The sequence below is a fragment of the Magallana gigas genome, chromosome 4, assembly GCF_963853765.1.
Source record: "Magallana gigas chromosome 4, xbMagGiga1.1, whole genome shotgun sequence".
NCBI lineage: Eukaryota > Metazoa > Mollusca > Bivalvia > Ostreida > Ostreidae > Magallana > Magallana gigas.
This window is the reverse complement of record NC_088856.1, coordinates 40271730-40289603: the sequence shown is the minus strand read 5'-3', so window position 1 is coordinate 40289603 and position 17874 is coordinate 40271730. Positions and strand designations below refer to the sequence as shown.

The 17874-nt window shown below is 35.2% G+C and overlaps 2 protein-coding genes across 4 annotated transcripts in view; one reads left to right on the top strand and one right to left on the bottom strand.

The window, feature by feature from the left end:
* LOC105347601 (inhibitor of nuclear factor kappa-B kinase subunit epsilon) overlaps positions 1-17874 on the top strand; it is a 384423-nt gene that overhangs the window by 336347 nt on the left and 30202 nt on the right. The gene's annotated exons all lie outside the window — the stretch shown is intronic.
* On the bottom strand, positions 3315-17249 carry LOC136274797 (MAM domain-containing glycosylphosphatidylinositol anchor protein 1-like). Its single transcript, XM_066082446.1, has 6 exons — positions 16658-17249; positions 6206-6260; positions 5804-5889; positions 5416-5539; positions 5086-5264; positions 3315-4589 (listed from the first exon to the last, which is right to left on the bottom strand). Exons 1-6 carry the CDS (start codon positions 16952-16954, stop codon positions 4494-4496), a joined length of 837 nt encoding a protein of 278 aa, XP_065938518.1. The 5' UTR covers positions 16955-17249; the 3' UTR covers positions 3315-4493.

Sequence of the window (17874 nt, the reverse complement as noted above, 5' to 3'; positions counted from 1 at the left end):
TTTTACGTACGTTGCATGATGATACCAACAATCTTAAGGCTTTACAATCCGGCATATAAGACAACACTTAATATCAATAGGAACAAACTTTCTATCATAATTGCTTGTAATTAAATCACTTAAAATAGCACAAGTATTTGTCTTTCTAAATTTATTTCTTACTGATACACTGTACCGCGTGTAATCACATTTATATCTTAGACTCTTTTTTAACTATTCGTATTGATTGTAGATATTTAAAAATAGTTTTTGTTTTGTATGTTATATTAAACAAATAAAAGCTATGAAATTTTTATTAAACAAAACTTTTACATGACGAACGCAGATGTAAAATCGATCTTAGTCCTTGATAAATTCCTTGAAGCATTTTAAAAAGTAAAATCAGATCAATTAAACTTTTGTTTTAAAATTGATGATTTGATGTTTTTTTTCTCCAAAAAGTGTTTAAGTGCGCGGTTCTTAAGGGTAAATTAGTGTGGTGGTTGCGGGATAGAACTTAAGGTTACTGGGTATGTGCATATCACTTGAGCATTGTCACAGAAAGACACCTCACGTGAGAGGTCAAACTGAATACAGCCATGGATTAACTCAACGAAATCGACCATCGTCGGCAACGCTCTTTGAAATTTCATTCTGCCTCAGTGTATGAATTGTTGAGAAAGTGTGGGCTGTATATAACATGAAGTGTTGATTGACCTACATTGAACGGTTAAACCACACAGATGATTAAGCAGTTATTCGGTCGAGGACACGCTATAAAAATGTTCATTTTACATTAATACTGTATAGGTTAGTTGTGTCTTTAGGGAGATATCATTTTGTACAGAATATGTTTAATCTTAAAAATGTCCCCCACAGGATCTACAGAAAAGCAGACAGAATGAATTATATATTACAATATCTTGCAACACTCTTGGAAATGGATCAACTTAAAAAAAAAAGAATACCATATCAGATTTGTTTGTCAAACACACTGATGAAATATATGTGACTGCGGCTTGACTCAGATGGAGCTTGAATAAACAGACCAACAAGGCTTTACAATCTGGTAATAAGGCACCATTAATATTGTTAGAAACAAGCTTTGTCTCATGATTGTTTGTTTAACAATTTACTTTTATAAATATTTGTATTTATCTTTATATACTGTGGAATCATTAGAATTCGTGCCTTTTCGTGGTGGATCAATTTTTGTGGTATTCGTGGGTAGCCCTACCCCAAATTAACATCCTGGACGAAAACAATTTTGAAAGAGTTTGTTTTCTAACTAAAATTGAAAACCGAAAATCAATACGTACAAATAAACAAATACCCGAATTCTCGAAAATTTGTCTCCAGAAATTTGAATGATTCCACAGCATTTATTTTCTGTATGATACCGTAGGTAATCATATCAATGTCTGAAGACTTTTTAAGTAAAATTATTGATTGTAAACAAACAAAATACATTTTCCATTTTATTAAGTTCCGTTATATTTAACAAAATAAGGTTTTGAACTTTTTATCAACCGGAATTTTTATAATATGAATAAAGAAGATTTTAAAATATTTTCCTTGATGAATTTCTAGAATCAGTTTTATAATGACTATTAGATCAATTAAGCATTTTCTGTTTAATTATTGATAATTTAATATTTTTTATAAACTGTTTAAGTGTGCGGTTCTGAAGGGTAAAGTAAGATGTTGGTTACTGATGAGAATTACCGTCCTATTATTTTAAGAAATATCTATAAGCACCATCATTAATATAACAGTAATGATTCATTCACTATACAGATGGTGTTTTTACTTCTGTAATCCAAAACGTATGGATCTTTTTTTTAAATGCAAGTTTTTTCTTGATATTTGTATGAAAATAATATTATAAAGTGGGTTAGATATTATGAAAAGATAATAACTATTCATGCACATACGTATGTTCTTCATGTATAAAAGACATGTGTCCCTCTTTCTCTGTTTAAAAAAAACGAAGTATACTTTTTAAAAAAATTTACACTTTTTTAATGATGTGTTATCATAAAAAAAAAGTGGAGACTAATTCCAACAAGTATGCTTCATTTTTATCTTTTCCAAAATATAAAATAAATGCCAATTTTTTTTTACAATTACTTATTCGTGAAAACCTGAAATATTGATATTGATAAAGAAAACATACACATTTACTTAGGAGGAATAGGTATTCACTCAAAAATATAAGAGGCCAACATTCAAATGCAACAATACCCAGGTTGATGACGTGCTCATTTGCGAGACATTCATTGTAAATAAAACACATACCGCCAATCCATTAATCAGGTGTCTAGTTGCGTATGATTTTAATCAATGATACCAAATATTGACACATCATTCCAACACTGTAACATATGATCGAGATTCAAATTTTTGACACAAACTAAATGCAGAATCAAAATTGATTGTTCTGTTCATCAATGCAACGCTGTTTTCCTCCACAATTACCCGGAGAACTAAGATACAAAATCAATATTTGCGATTATATTCAATTTAGAGCACTTGCTTTTCATGTATTTTCTGTATTATATTAAATATCAATAATTGAGATAATATCGGAACGGGACATCTACATTAAGTTTAGACAATAAATAAAACGTTTATTGTGTGGAATAAAATGTAAACTCTATTTAAATCCCTAGAGTAAGAACATGTTCCATCGATCAGCTGTGACTCCTATTACATGTAAATGTAGGTAGTGCGTACACAGTTGTTTAGTTTAGATGGCTTTACACACAGTAAAACTGTGAAGCGGGATAAACCAGGAATGTGAGAAATAAGCTTCCATATGCTCTTTGAAAATCTTACGACGCAACTGTCATGGTTGTTGTTTTGGAGTAAACAACAGTTTCAACGTTAATAAATTTAGATGAAAGAAGACAAAACGTGCATTAATATTTGTGTTTTTAGAAGTCTGAGCAGAAGTTTGAATTTTTTTTCAAACGGGTGGATTGTATAGACGGAGAAAAACCCTTTTAACTTTCATGCACAAATTAGACTTCATAAACATAATGAGATACAATTGCTCTATAGAAAACTTGTGTGTTTCAGAGGGCAATACATGTAAATGTAAAAATATACTGTGTGAATAATTTCACTCGTAACTGTGAAAGAGGCTAAAGCCTAAAACTTATTTTTACAACTTTTATTTTTTAAAAATGCTTTAACTTAGTAATGCAATTCATATATTCAATCAAAAGAAAGAGATCGCACAAGGTAACAGGAACAATCGACACGAAACAATTAAGATTTAATTACATTTTATCTTGATTGAAATGGTGCGACAGACAGGATCAAATATTTGTCACACTTTAATGGTTGCAAGCGATCACATTCTTGAATGTAGTAGTAAAAGGATTCTATCCGAACGATTGAGGTCTTTACGACAATTACTTGGTCATACTAAATGTGGTTATGCATTTTTTTGCGCAGTAATAATTTGTGAAATAGAATAATTACAACAACAAATATTAAAAGCATATGTCAGAAAGTAATGGCGGGAAATTGAATTATCGTTTGATATATTAGATACATGTAGATGTATCTATGTAGTATTTGACCACAATATATTAATGTATTCATATACCTGCATGCAGAGAGTTTTAATTCAGCAGGAAATCACGGAAAGATATGTGGTTAAGTAAAACCTGATTTAATTTTTCAAAGATATGTTGTTATAAAAATGTAAACAAATATTATTTATGCATGTACTTCTTTACCTTTAAAACAAGTAAACAGATTACTCAGATTCTACAAAGTTTGAACACGGATAAAAATAAAATAAGAGATTATTTTTACATCAAATACAGCGTATTAAATCACCAAACAAGATTTTTTTTTTGTCTAAATGTACACAACAAATCGATTAATATTTAATTCTTTTACGGATATAAATGAGAACTAGATTATTTTTTTTACATAACATACAGAGTATTAAATCAGCAAAAAAGCATTTTTTTGTCTAAATGTACACAAATCATCGATTAAGGTTTTCTAGCACTGACAGAGATTCTCCCCGAATTCATATTTAATGCAAAAACAAAAGTTAAAGAAAAGACACATTTCTTTAAATTTATCTCTTCCATTATATGTTAATCAATGCCTAATTTTTACCCAAGATTATGTCATTTTTATATGATTGTATGTCTTAATCTCAAACGTTGACATTATTTATCTCAAAAACATTAAAATTATCTTTCATGATTTATCATACTTGTCAAAATAATATGAGTACGAAAATAATATGGATATTTCGCAGATTTACATTTACAATATAAGTAATAAAAACTACTCTCTTTTTGTATCTAAACACTAATAAAAAAAACATGCTGTCTTATGCATTTATCTGGCTAAGCTGGGTTAAAAATGTATTACGCATTATGATACAGTAGAACATCTCTATCATTATAAGAGTAAAGGCAAATCTCTGAGGATTTTCAAGACAAATAGAGATAACAAAAACGCAACAAAAACTTGAACAGATGTCACGCACTGTAAGGGCACGCAAACGGCCAAAGCTCTACGAAATCTATGCCAATATCTCCAGCGTAGTAAGCCCCCTGTTCTCCTGTGATTAAAACCTGCAAAGAAAATTATTAAGTACTATCTTATCTCAAATTATCTCTTAAGTTCGGGATTTTGGTGTTTCCGGGACCTTTATTGGTGTTGCATTCAAATCGGAAGCAGCAAACCATACATTTCCAACTCTAGTTTACCATCCCTTCATATGTTGTTCACGTATAAGTATAGAGAAAAACATCTACATCTGTATTTAAGTCAGAGATTTCATAAATAACAAATTGGTCTTTAATCTTTTTGCTTTGCTTTGGGGTTTTTTTTCTGTAATTTGTTTTTCTGTATTTTGTTTTTGTTTGATTGTTTTTTTTTCCGTTTTGATTTGCTTGTTTGTTTGTTTTTGTTTTTCTTTAATTTTTTTTTAATTTTTTATTTATTTATTTCTTTTTTTTGGGGGGGGGGATACTTATAAGCCAACAATTGTATTTAAGGAGTAATGTTTGAAGTTGGTGGCTGTAGATGTATATAAAAACGAGAAGGAAATAAATTTTGATAGATAACCTTTGTATTATGATCTAATTGAAGGTTTAGACCCGACAGTCTGTACCACGCGTTTCCTTGGTCACCCGTCATGGTCCAGTGGTTTATAGGGGTATCAGTGCCATTTTGTGTGGAAATAATCAAACTGTTCATATGGGTACCATACATATGATAGTAAAGCGAAAGGCAGTATGTTTTATCTGTAGAAAAAAAGAGAAACAAAAACCAGGAATTAAATTTTGATTTCATAAGTATCAAATACGTATTTTTTTTAAATATGAGAATTGAAGTTTCAATAATACATTGTAAGTTGATTTCCGTATCTTTGATAAATTATTTCAGTCAATTTACCCTCAAAGTGTTCGATGATTTCGAGAATGCCTGTGTATCCCGCGTAATATGCTGACTGGAGATACTTGTAATAACTCCCAAACTTTGCTGACGACGGGCCAGTATAAGAATACGGAGTTGTTCCCTGAGAATCATTAATATAATTCATCAAGCAATCAATTTGTAAAGTCTGTATGCACTATATATTTATCTATAATGAAAAAAATGTTGATAAATTTTAGAAATTGCCATTTCGTAAAACAAAGACTAGCTGTGAGCACTTTTGCTGTAAATAGAACAACTAAAAAAGTAAACGGATCTGATCATGATATCTTGTTGTTTTTTACATTTTTGAATAAACAAAATATTTTAATAATGATTTTTAAAAATAGGGTCAACAATGTACAACCGTGCGCCGTGTCCAATCAGCATTGTCTGTATGTGATTCCGAGAGAAAGCACGATGTTTCAGTCACCAATTCAAAATCACAGTAATCTACAATAACAGATGGATCAATAATACATGTAATGATTTTTTAACAGTATGTTCAGATAATAGTTTTAATAAATTACAGCACTGTCGTTCGTTCCTTTCAAAACTTGGTGTGTCACATTGCTTAACACTTAGTATTTTGGAATAATGGTATTTGGTATTTTGAATGTTCGCAATCTTTAGTTTTCGGCAAATACCATTTGACAAAAAGTTAAAACATATTCCATAATAAGCTTAAATATATTTGCGAGGTTCATAATGCATTTCATAAAAAGGACACAATATCATAGCTTTGAGCCGCTAGAAAGCCATCACTTACAATGACGAACACATCTCTCTGTTTGTCTGTCGTAATAATAACCAGCATCACAGTCCTAAAAGACAAAAATTAAAGTTCAAATTACATCAACTTATACAAGCGGAACCGCTATTGAAATATGGTGATTTACATAATATTATGAATATGGTAAAAAAAAAAAATATGTAACTAAACATGTATTTTTAATTAATGTTTATGTGCTAGGAACTCAAAAGAATCCATAGACAAGTTAACAAGAGCATGTATATATCTTTCTAATTTTTAATGTTGTAATAGAAGTAAAACTAACTAGAGCAGAGCTCGTGGCAAAGCCACGAGTAGGTCTTCCGTTGTTTCTGCGGATTGAAAATATATGTGATATGGTGTCAAACGACAATAATGACTAAACTTTCAGTTCTGCTTTTGTTATAAAAACGTGTTGTGATTGAAAGCCTGTATATAAAACATGTTTTGAAAAGAAAGGAAGAAAATGCTGTATGAAAACTGTCGAACACAGTTTGTGTAATCATTTCAAAAATTCTTTAAAAAATGAGACATCATGTTAAATGGCGAGTTAAATCAAAGGGTAGCAAGCATTGTTATAAACAGTATGTACTCATGACTCATGTCAGGAATTGTATTTTTCTTTTAAAACCGAACACGCCTACAAAACACGTAACCTTTTCTCTAAGATAACTCCTTTATTCAAATCTTTCTAAATTTTTGAAGACTATATGCAAGTTTAGAATTGTTACGTGCGGACAAACTTTAGTAATTAGTCAAAATTGATGGCATCTCTGAACTTTTCTATAGGGAAATGTGTGTCGTCTGATATCATTTAATGATACGAGTAGATTTGGACATTCAAAATAATATATAATCAGCTAAAAAAAAAAAGATCAGCGGGAGTATTTATGCAAAAGCGAGCATCTAAATTTTACACCAGATGGTTCTGTTTCATAAAGACACCGCTGTGTAACGTAAAGTAATTAAATAACCTTATTTACAGAATGAATAGCACCTCTCTCGACGATGTAATAATATGCAAAATCCTTATTTTTATGTCAGTGGGTTGATTTATAAATGTTACAGGGCCATCCCCTTGGGTTAATTATCTTTAATAAGTGTCGGATGAAAAATGTCATATGAAAGGTTTGATAAGGTTGCAGGTGCGCGACGCAGGCGTTGTAGCCCTGTTTCCCAAGAGTATCATTTTAGCTCGTTAGGCAAGTGAGAGAGAGCGAACATGAGTCTATAATTTCTGAGTTAATATCTGTAGTTGTCATTTGTTTATTGTGCATGATAAAGTTCTGAGAGATGAAAGTGAGCAGTTGATTGAGTTATGGGTGAGTCTGAGGAGTGAGAGATTTGGTATGGCCATACCCAGGGAACACGTGGGAGACAGGAGAGAATGAGTTTGGATGTTAAAGAGTGAGGACGCATTTGTGATATAACCTGTGTTTCCTACATATTCTGTAATTCGTGTTTGTTGTAAATATGTAAATAAACTTGTAAATATAAACAATAGTTATCAATCAGTGCCGGTGACAGGGAGGACCCCCGTCACATATTATGGTGGCAGCGGTGGGATCACTAAAGGACAAAGGAACAAAATGCCAAAGAAAAAGAGGCAAGAGCCTGTCGAAGAAATAATTGTGAATGAAGTTACACCAGAGCCGAAGTCATCGACTCTAGTTAGGCCAGTACCTTTTTACGGAAAGTTAGACGAAGATGTTGATTCTTGGATTAAAGACTTTGACCGAATCGCCAGAGCAAATTTCTGGAGTGATGGCAGGAAGTGTGTCACAATACCGGCGTTCCTCCGAGACCAGGCAGCAGATTATTACGAATCGTTAGATGATGCTTTAAAAGATGATTATCGCTCTGTTTGTGACTCTCTCCGGGAAAGGTTCATCCCAAAAGAGCTACAGTCATTGTATTACTCAAACCTCTTTGGATACAGACAAGCAGAGATCCAAACTGTTGACGACTATGCCGCAAATATAACGAAGCTAGCCACACGTGCGTACATGGACATGCCAAGACGACAAAAAGAAACTCTTACCAAAGAACATTTCATTCAAGGGTTAAGACCTGAAATAAAAAGGTTTGTTCTACTTTCAAACCCAAAGACTTTTGAGGAAGCTTTTCGTCATGCGAAAAGAGAGGAATGTAACAACTCTCTTGTGGACAACTCGAGGACAAGAGTGGCAGCTATGTCACACGAACCTAAGAGAACAGAGGAGCTGGAAAAATCCATCGCAGACCTCTCAGCCCAGGTATCAGTGATGGCTACCGAGATAGGGCGCATTTCTTCCCAGCGACAATATACCTCAAATACCCGGGGACAGAACGTCCGAGGATCCTGGCGAGGAAGAGGCCGTGGACTGCAGCCCAGGTCTGACCGGAACCTTAGGACAACGGATGGAAGGCCAATCTGCAACAACTGTCAACGGGTAGGACATATCGCAGTTCGATGTAAAGAGCAAAGAACCACCAATTCGGGAAACTAAAGTCCGCCCCTTTGTGTGGAGGTAAAGGATTAGCGGAAGTTAAACATCCTCCGAAAGAGAGCCGGTTGCGCGAAGTGAAAGAATTCAATTCCTCCGGGAATAGTGAAAATAATATAATTGTGAAATATGTATGTGAAAATATTGTATCATGTCAGTTGAATCCTAAATTTTGTACCGCCAAAATTTTAGGAGATGTGAATGATAAAAGTGCTTCAATGTTGATCGACACCGGATCCAGTGTCACAATTGTGAGTGAAGAATTCGCAGACCAGGGTACCATGGCGCCGGCTGGAGGGGTGAGCATTACATCGGCTACGGGCAACCGAGTCGATATAATTGGAAAATGTGACTTTCGAATTAGAATTGGCGAAAAGACTGACATTGTTTACAATGCATTTGTTGCTAGGAATTTCCCATATAACTGTATTTTAGGACTAGATATTCTTAAAGATTGTGCATGTTACATTGATGTTGCAAATGATTCTTTGTATATAAATGGTGAGCGCGTCTCATTCAGCCCCGATGCGAATCTAGTCAGTGAGAGTTTGGAAGGTGCATGTCAGGGTGAAAGTTTAAACGGAATTGAAGTCAGTGAGTGTGTGAAGCCTGGCGAGAAAGATATTACAGTTAACGATCTCTATGTAACAGAAAATTTAGATCAAACGGAGCGTGAGTCAATTATGAAGGTGTTAAATAAGTTCCGAAAAGTTTTTGCATTTAATGACAACGAATTAGGCAGGACCAATTTAGTTGACCATTCGATAGATACGGGGGACAGCAAACCCATCCACTTGCGGCCGTACAGAATTCCCCACAGCCAGCGAAAATTACTGGAGTCCCAGATAGAAACAATGTGTGCTAACGGAATCGTACGACCGTCCAAGAGCCCGTATTCAGCTCCAATCGTCCTAGTGCCGAAGAAAGATGGCAAAGTTCGCATGTGCATCGACTTTCGTAAACTAAATGAAGTCACCAAAAAGGATGTATACCCTCTTCCGAGGATAGACGATATGTTAGATGCGCTTAACAATTCTAAGTACTTCAGTGTCTTAGATTTGTGTCAAGGATACCACCAAGTTCCAATTAAGGAGAGCGACAAAGAAAAGACTGCGTTTTCCTTTTTCGGAGGGCATTACGAATATAATTATATGCCATTCGGACTGTGCAACAGTGCTCCTACTTTCCAGAGACTTATGGACTCTGTGCTTTCAGGATTACTGTGGAACACGTGCCTTGTGTACATAGACGATGTAATCGTTTTCTCTGAAACCATCAGTGACCACGTCAAAAGACTCGAGGAAGTGCTAAAGAGATTTGAGGACTCGGGGTTAAAGCTTAAAGCCCAGAAATGCTCATTCGGGAAAACCGAAGTTGCGTTCCTTGGACATAAGATCTCAGCAACGGGAATATCGCCGGACACGGACAAGGTAAAATCAATTCACAACTTTCCCGAGCCTTCAAATGTTAGTGAACTCAGAAGCTTCCTTGGGCTTATTTCTTACTACCGGAAGTTTGTAAAAGACTTTGCAAGTAAGGCTGCGCCCTTACACAAACTTTTAAGAAAAGGAGTTGAATTCATATGGGATAGTAACTGTGAAAGTGCATTCAAAACATTCAAGGAGGCCTTGACCAGCTATCCTATATTAAGATACCCCGATTTCTCGCTTCCGTTTGTTCTGTACACTGATGCGTGCGACACCGGTATTGGTGCAGTGCTAGCGCAAGGTGGACCCGATGGCGAGAGGACTATAGCCTACGCAAGTAAGAGTTTAAAACCAAACGAGCAGAATTATGCAGTAATCGAAAAGGAGGCGCTTGCGATTGTGTGGGGTGTGAAATACTTTAGACACTATCTATTTGGCCGTAAATTCACTGTGATTACTGACCATAATCCATTACGGTGGCTTATGGACATCAAGAATCCCGCTGGTCGTCTCGCACGCTGGTCATTAACTCTTCAAGAGTATGACATAACCATTAAACACCGTCCAGGAAAAGCTCATCAAAACGCAGATGCTTTATCTCGAATTCCTGCAGAACCTTCAGTGGCGACCACCTGTGCTAAAGCTGAAACAGATATCATACCAAAGAGGTCGTATCAGGACATTCGCGACCGTCAGAAAAACGACCCTTCTCTTGCAGCTATCATCCAATACTTAGAGCTAGGGGAATTACCTGAACTGTCTTCGAAAGCTCGTGAAACAGTTATCTTATCTGGTGATTATGAACTTGGACATGATGGTCTGCTGTACCATCTTTGGCAGCCCGGATCTCACAGACGACGCCAAGCAATTAGACGCCAAATTGCCATTCCAAGGAGCCTTATTGATGAAGTGATGTATGCTTGTCATGACGATTTAACAGCAGGTCACCTTTCATTCCAGAAAACCTATGATAAAGTTCAAGAAAGATTCTATTGGAAGGGAATGTACTCGGACATAGAATTCTGGTGTAAATCATGTGTAGATTGTGCGACCAAGAAGTCACCAAAGAACAGGCCAAAGTTTCCACTGAACCCGCTACCAACCGTTAATGGACCATTTGACAGAGTAGCTGTAGATGTCCTTGGGCCATTTCCACCGACTTACAAGTCAAATAAGTATATTATTGTGTTTAGTGACTACTTAACCCGGTGGCCCGAGGTCTTCGCAGTAAACAATGCAGACGCAGAAACTACTGCGCGACTTTTTGTTGAGGAAATAGTGTGTCGTCACGGAGCACCTCGTGAGCTACTATCAGATAATGGTAAAAACTTCAGATCCAATCTGATGAAAGAAATCTGCAAGTTGACAAACACCAAGAAAACATTTACTACTGCTTATCACCCAGAAACCAACGGCTTGGTTGAACGCTTTAACGGCACCCTCACAACGATGTTGTCAATGTATGTGTCAGGTCATCAACGTGACTGGGACACGTTCATACCGTACATCCTGTTTGCATATAGGACCGCCATCCACGAGTCTACAAAAGAATCACCATTTTACCTTATGCACCTACGAGATGCTGTTTTACCTATTGAAGCTGCACTTTGCCCGCCGACATTCTCCTATGCCATAGCAGACGACTATAAGGAAGAAGCCAAAGTCCGTCTTCAAGAGGCATATACCCTAGTAAATGAAAACTTACAAAAGAACCAACAAAAGCAAAAAGAACATTACGACGATGCCTCTAAAGAAACCCATTACACCGAAGGGGACAAAATCTGGTTATACACTCCTGTAACCAAACCAGGACTGTCCGCGAAATTAACACATCACTGGCACGGACCATACAAAGTTCTAGCGAAATTGTCCAATATGACGTACAAACTTCAAGACCCAGACAACAAATCAAAGACTTTAACGTCGCATATAAACAGGATGAAAAGTTACGTCAATCCGAACGATCGCCCGGACGACCACAATGATGACCCCGATCAAACGCCGTCACAGTTAGAAACCGGTGATGATCAAGAAATAGTAAAAATTCTGGATCTAATGAGACAAAGAAACGACTCCAGGCGATTAGAGAAATTTTACTTAGTCCAATTTAAAAACGGCAAAACCCAGTGGGTCAACGAAAAAGAAATTGGGAATTTTAAAATCATAGAAGACTTTATTAAATCCAAGAAATAAACGTGTGTATATATATAAGAAATAAACGCGTGTATATATGTAGCAGGAGAAAACTGACATTAAAAAAATGACGAAAAAAAAATTAAAGATATATATTTAAAAAAAAAAAAAAGGAAAGTTGTAAAGTGCACGTAAATAGTATTGTATTATTGTTTGTGCTACGTATGTGTAATGCAATTATTTTATTTAGTTACATGTATAATGAAAGTCTGTCGGCTAATTATCATAGTGTGTCGGGACGCCACACTTAGGAGGGGAGGTATGTTACAGGGCCATCCCCTTGGGTTAATTATCTTTAATAAGTGTCGGATGAAAAATGTCATATGAAAGGTTTGATAAGGTTGCAGGTGCGCGACGCAGGCGTTGTAGCCCTGTTTCCCAAGAGTATCGTTTTAGCTCGTTAGGCAAGTGAGAGAGAGCGAACATGAGTCTATAATTTCTGAGTTAATATCTGTAGTTGTCATTTGTTTATTGTGCATGATAAAGTTCTGAGAGATGAAAGTGAGCAGTTGATTGAGTTATGGGTGAGTCTGAGGAGTGAGAGATTTGGTATGGCCATACCCAGGGAACACGTGGGAGACAGGAGAGAATGAGTTTGGATGTTAAAGAGTGAGGACGCATTTGTGATATAACCTGTGTTTCCTACATATTCTGTAATTCGTGTTTGTTGTAAATATGTAAATAAACTTGTAAATATAAACAATAGTTATCAATCAGTGCCGGTGACAGGGAGGACCCCCGTCACATAAAATTGAAAAAAAAACTTCAATTGCGCTTGCGTAAATTGGAATTCTGGGAAGGAATTAGACAGTCCGTGTTAGAGAAATTCGAAGAAGTTATGAAACTGGTCAGTTTCTAGATCAAACTGCGCATTGATGTATTAAAAAACTATTATGTGTTTCGTCTTGTAGCCACGGTCCGGAATCCGTATGTGCAGTCATACATTGTATGTATATCGATACACCTTTACCTCCTCACCTACATACATACAAATGAGGGTGCAACTTTCATATACACATGCATAGTATTGTAGTTCTGGAAACTATTTATCTTGTATTTTAATATATTGGGTATTCATTGTTCACCTAAAATTATTATTCCACTGGCTGTAGCTAACCTTGTAAGTAAATTAAGTTGCATTACAACCTCATAATACACAACTTCAATTAATTTTTTTTTATAAATTTTCATACAATTAGCAATAAATAAAATCCCCAATAACGCACTTAAGTGTAACTTTGAGAAGCGCATATATTTTTTGGATATGTCGCTATATTATAGTCTGCAAGTCAAGTGAACAATTATGGTCTTTCAAAGAAATAAGAAATCTGTCGACACTTGCAGTACTTTGATGATTTCTATGGCGATCGACTGCATTGCATAATGTAGTCGTATTTCTAAAGAAAAAAATTTCCTTTGACTTCCAACTTTCAATTATAATATATTATGAATTATTCTGTTCATAACTATAGAAGTTTAGTGTGTTTAACGGGTTAATTTATTAGCCACACTCTCGGGTAACGATTCCACATCTTTAATGTAAAGATGACTGACTTCGAATAATAGTCTTATTGTTAATAAAAGCACCTTCCAACTGTTACTCAATTACATATGTTCTGAGTTGTGTGTGCTAAAGCGACACAGGATTTTCGGTCGCACGTGGCGATTGAATTAACACAGACTGACCGAATAAACAATCGGGTGGGAAAGTGAAACACGTTGAATAGAAAATGTTACACATAAGAAGAAGTCACCAAAAATGATTTTCGACAGATCTGGATATCTTTTCGCCAATTTAAAAAAAATCCAGCGCAAGCACTTGTCAGCGGGGCGGGAGGAGGGGGTGGGGACGCAGCAATGAATTCGTTTCCACACTCAAACGAACAACCATGTATTAGAAAAACGACAGAGTGATTGATATGGGACCGATAGAATCTAATCTTCAGTTGTTTAAAACTCATGTGAATATTCTTTCAAATAATCATCAAATGCCTCCATTCAGGACAATTCAGGACATTCTTTTATCGTGCTAGCACCTACCGCAAACATGTAACATGGAACTTTGATTATAATTTGAGTTGATTTTTAAACTACCTTGTACGCTATAGTATAATTAAATCAATGCTCAATCAGCTGTACAAGCAAAATAAATTTATCTTTTCATCTTAATCCTATATAATAGTTGAAAACATAATAAGTATAGTTCTGTCCGTGCAAAATATGAAACATGAGCGCGTAATAAGGTACATGTAGAAGAACACGAGCCGACTGCGGATCACTTGTCCACTCGCGCTTTATCTCCTCGGCCATGTGCGAGGGATGATCATCATTTAATATTGGGGGAGGGGTGGGGGGTTCAATTTTTTTAGATATACAAACCAGCCATTAATTTATGTCTGACAATGTTTCCGATTTGGAGTAATATCGTTCATTAATTTTCATTTTCACTCAAATGTTTAATTAAATAAATACAAGATGGACAAACTTTTATAACATAACATTAAAACAGTTCTTGTATTTACGGCTAAATAAACTCAAACACATTCTTCTTCATCTAAGTGTGCGTCGCGGTGTGCGAATCTTGTGTATAAGATAAGATAAGGTAGTGCAGCCGTGGCTCATCTCCTCGGCCATGGACGAAGGATAGATTACGTAAAGGTTCAACGCACAGACACGCACAGCTCAGAACCCAGGACGATTTGAAAAGTTTGCAGTATAATGACCATATTCTATCAAATAAAAGTTCTTTATTTTAAACTTAAAACCCACAATTGATCTATGTCTGATATTGCTTTAGATTGAGAATGACATTGCTTTTATTAATTAACTGAACAATTTCTTAATTGACACCGAAACGTTAAATTTAGTCGATAAACTTTTATGTGGAATCAAAACTAAAACAATTCTTGAGTTGGCGGCTAAATAAACTCATATATGAGAGACTCTCGTGTATTAGATAACCGCTGACCGCTAGGTAGCCCAGCCGCGACCATGGTGACCGATTTTTTCGGCCGCGGGCGAGGGAGAGTTTCGTTAACTTGGCCAAATTGCCGCGAGTACTGGTCAACACGTATTACTTTTTCCCTCATATGATGCAATACCCGAACACAAAAACAGTTTTATGAGATCAATAAAGTCACAAACAACATTTTTTGCAGCGACGCCCATATCGAAAAACTTACCGTTTTAGAGTTATGAAGCAAAGACTTTTAAGGAATCTAGACCCCTCATTTTAGGGGCTAGCCCCTTTTTTATGGTATCAAATGAAAGCCCTTAATATTCTGCACAACTTTTGTTCTATATGTGTCTAGAAAAAATTTACAACTAAAAAGTTATTGAGCAAAGATATAAGCAAAATTTAACATTTTTTGAAACATTAATTTCGATGTAATTTTTTAAGAAGTATACGTGGGTTAATCAAACATGTAAAACTAGGAGGACAACGTTCAAGATGTCTACATTAAGGATTTGTAAATTAAAACTACTTGCTACGGATCAACTCGGAGCCTTTGCAGGTACACGAGACCCACTAAAAAAATATTCAAAGGAAAATAACTCAAAACCGGAAGTAGCGATTTCAAATTGTTTTGTGCTATAGTAAGCAATTGTCATTGCCAATAAACCCTGAAAATTTGAATAAAATCTAATGACAAACAAGCAAGATATTACAGTTTAAAGTAACGTCTAGAAGAAAAAGAAGAAGAAAAATAATAATGAAGAATTTCCAACAGAATCAGTACAAGGTCTTCCGTTGGAAACGGAAGACCTTAATAAATTATACTCATTTATTCTACAAAAGAAAATGAAATTATAGAAAAACCGTGCAATAGATTAATAAATCATATATTGCACCAAGGAATGTTTACCATTCTGCATTGCACCTAATATGTTACTCCGATTATGAAACATAATATTACATCGGTACATGTAATCAAATGAAAATATATGTATATTAACATCATACATTAAATTTTTACTTATGATGGCAAAAGGCATAACAACAACAACAACTATACCCATAAAATTGATATTTGGTTTTTTTATATCTTTTAATTTATTTCACTTTCAATTTCAGTATTGTCTTCAATTTGCTGCTTTTAAAACCAAATTGTATTATCATCGCTAATTTACTATTATTTGTCTAATGCATACTATTAGAATCTTGCTAACAAACATTTAGTTTAACTAGTTTATACACAATTTAACTTTCTTAAAAAATTTGTCAAAGAAAAAAATAAACAATTGAAATTAATAATAATATGATTAATTAATTTCGACAACTTTCAAAGTGAACAAAATGTGATGCCTGAATTGAACAAGAGTGCCCCAAATCTAGGTCTTACGATTTGATGGCGTTCACACACATTCCCAGATCCACTGTCTGTATATGCCGGAAGCCATCCTCTGATGGTTCGGCACTCGCCATTACAAATGTCGAAAGCATCGCACCGAATGTCTTTCATACACCTAGGGGCACATACGCCGAACAGCTCCGTCCTGGAAGCGGCCGAGTAGTTAGATATCACCTGTATCGACTCAGTCGGCGACACTTCCTGTGCGAGTTCAAACTGGACACAACTTCCTGAGCAACGTGTTGAACTGACCCAGAGGGTCAGAAAAACCAAAACTGTACAGAACATTTAAACTCCGTTGTCCTGAATTCTCTTTCTTGTGAGTTGGACTAGATTGTACTTTGTTAACTAGTGACTTTACATTTAGGCTACTCCAAGTTTTTGTCTGATTTTCCGTCCGACTTAAACTTAAATTTATTGTTAATTATCTCTTATATTTTGTACAACTAGATGAATTTTTAGTTCCTTTTCAGTACAAACGCTCAGATATAATGATAACTGGTCGGAATATTTAGACTGCAGATTGTTATTGAAAATGTTTGATACTAATCCTAGGAACCCTTTTCTCTACATTTGCAAACACCAATCGGAAATTAGATAGCCATAGATTGTTTACCTAAAACGATAGGTCTATTTATTCCGTGTGTCGTGTATATCGAGGGTCTTCTGGGGGAGCAAAAAAAGGACATAATTCCATCTGATCATCTAACCCAGTACCAGTGGGGTTCCAATCATGCTATCTTCGTATTATGATACCCATTCTGATCAGATGATTTGACCTTTTTATTTCGTTTGTGATTATATTGGATGTTCGTTTGCAGGTAGCTTTTTATAGTAGAAAGATAAGTATCATGTAATGAAATATACATTAAAATTGAGACGACAGGGAATGCATAGTTCTGTATTTGGTTTCATAAAGTCAGATTTTTTCCTAAAAGAACGGCTTTATGTTTTTTCTACGAAACTATATTTTGTTGCATTAATCTTCATAAGTATATTGAATTTATAATTTAAAATACTCACGCATTTAAAAGGTCACACTATTTCATCGCTCATTCTCTTCACTTCGGTATGTAGGCTTAAAGAGCTATATTAGCAAGAGCTCAAACTCTTTGGGGATGAAATTTCTTTGTTTGTTCATAAAAACAAGCTGTCATACATTAGGTATTTTCTTTATAAAAGAAGCTCATATGTGATCATAGACCGTC

What these genes read in the sequence shown, in the direction of transcription:
- LOC136274797 (XM_066082446.1), bottom strand. Translation starts at nt 16,954, where the DNA reads ATGTTCTGTACAGTTTTGGTTTTTCTGACCCTCTGGGTCAGTTCAACA. An exon ending in TGTGTGAACGCCATCAAATC is followed by an intron (nt 6,261 to 16,657) that starts GTAAGACCTAGA and finishes TTTGTCTTTTAG; the next exon opens with GACTGTGATGCTGGTTATTA. An exon ending in AATCATCGAACACTTTGAGG is followed by an intron (nt 5,265 to 5,415) that starts GTAAATTGACTG and finishes TTTTTTCTACAG; the next exon opens with ATAAAACATACTGCCTTTCG.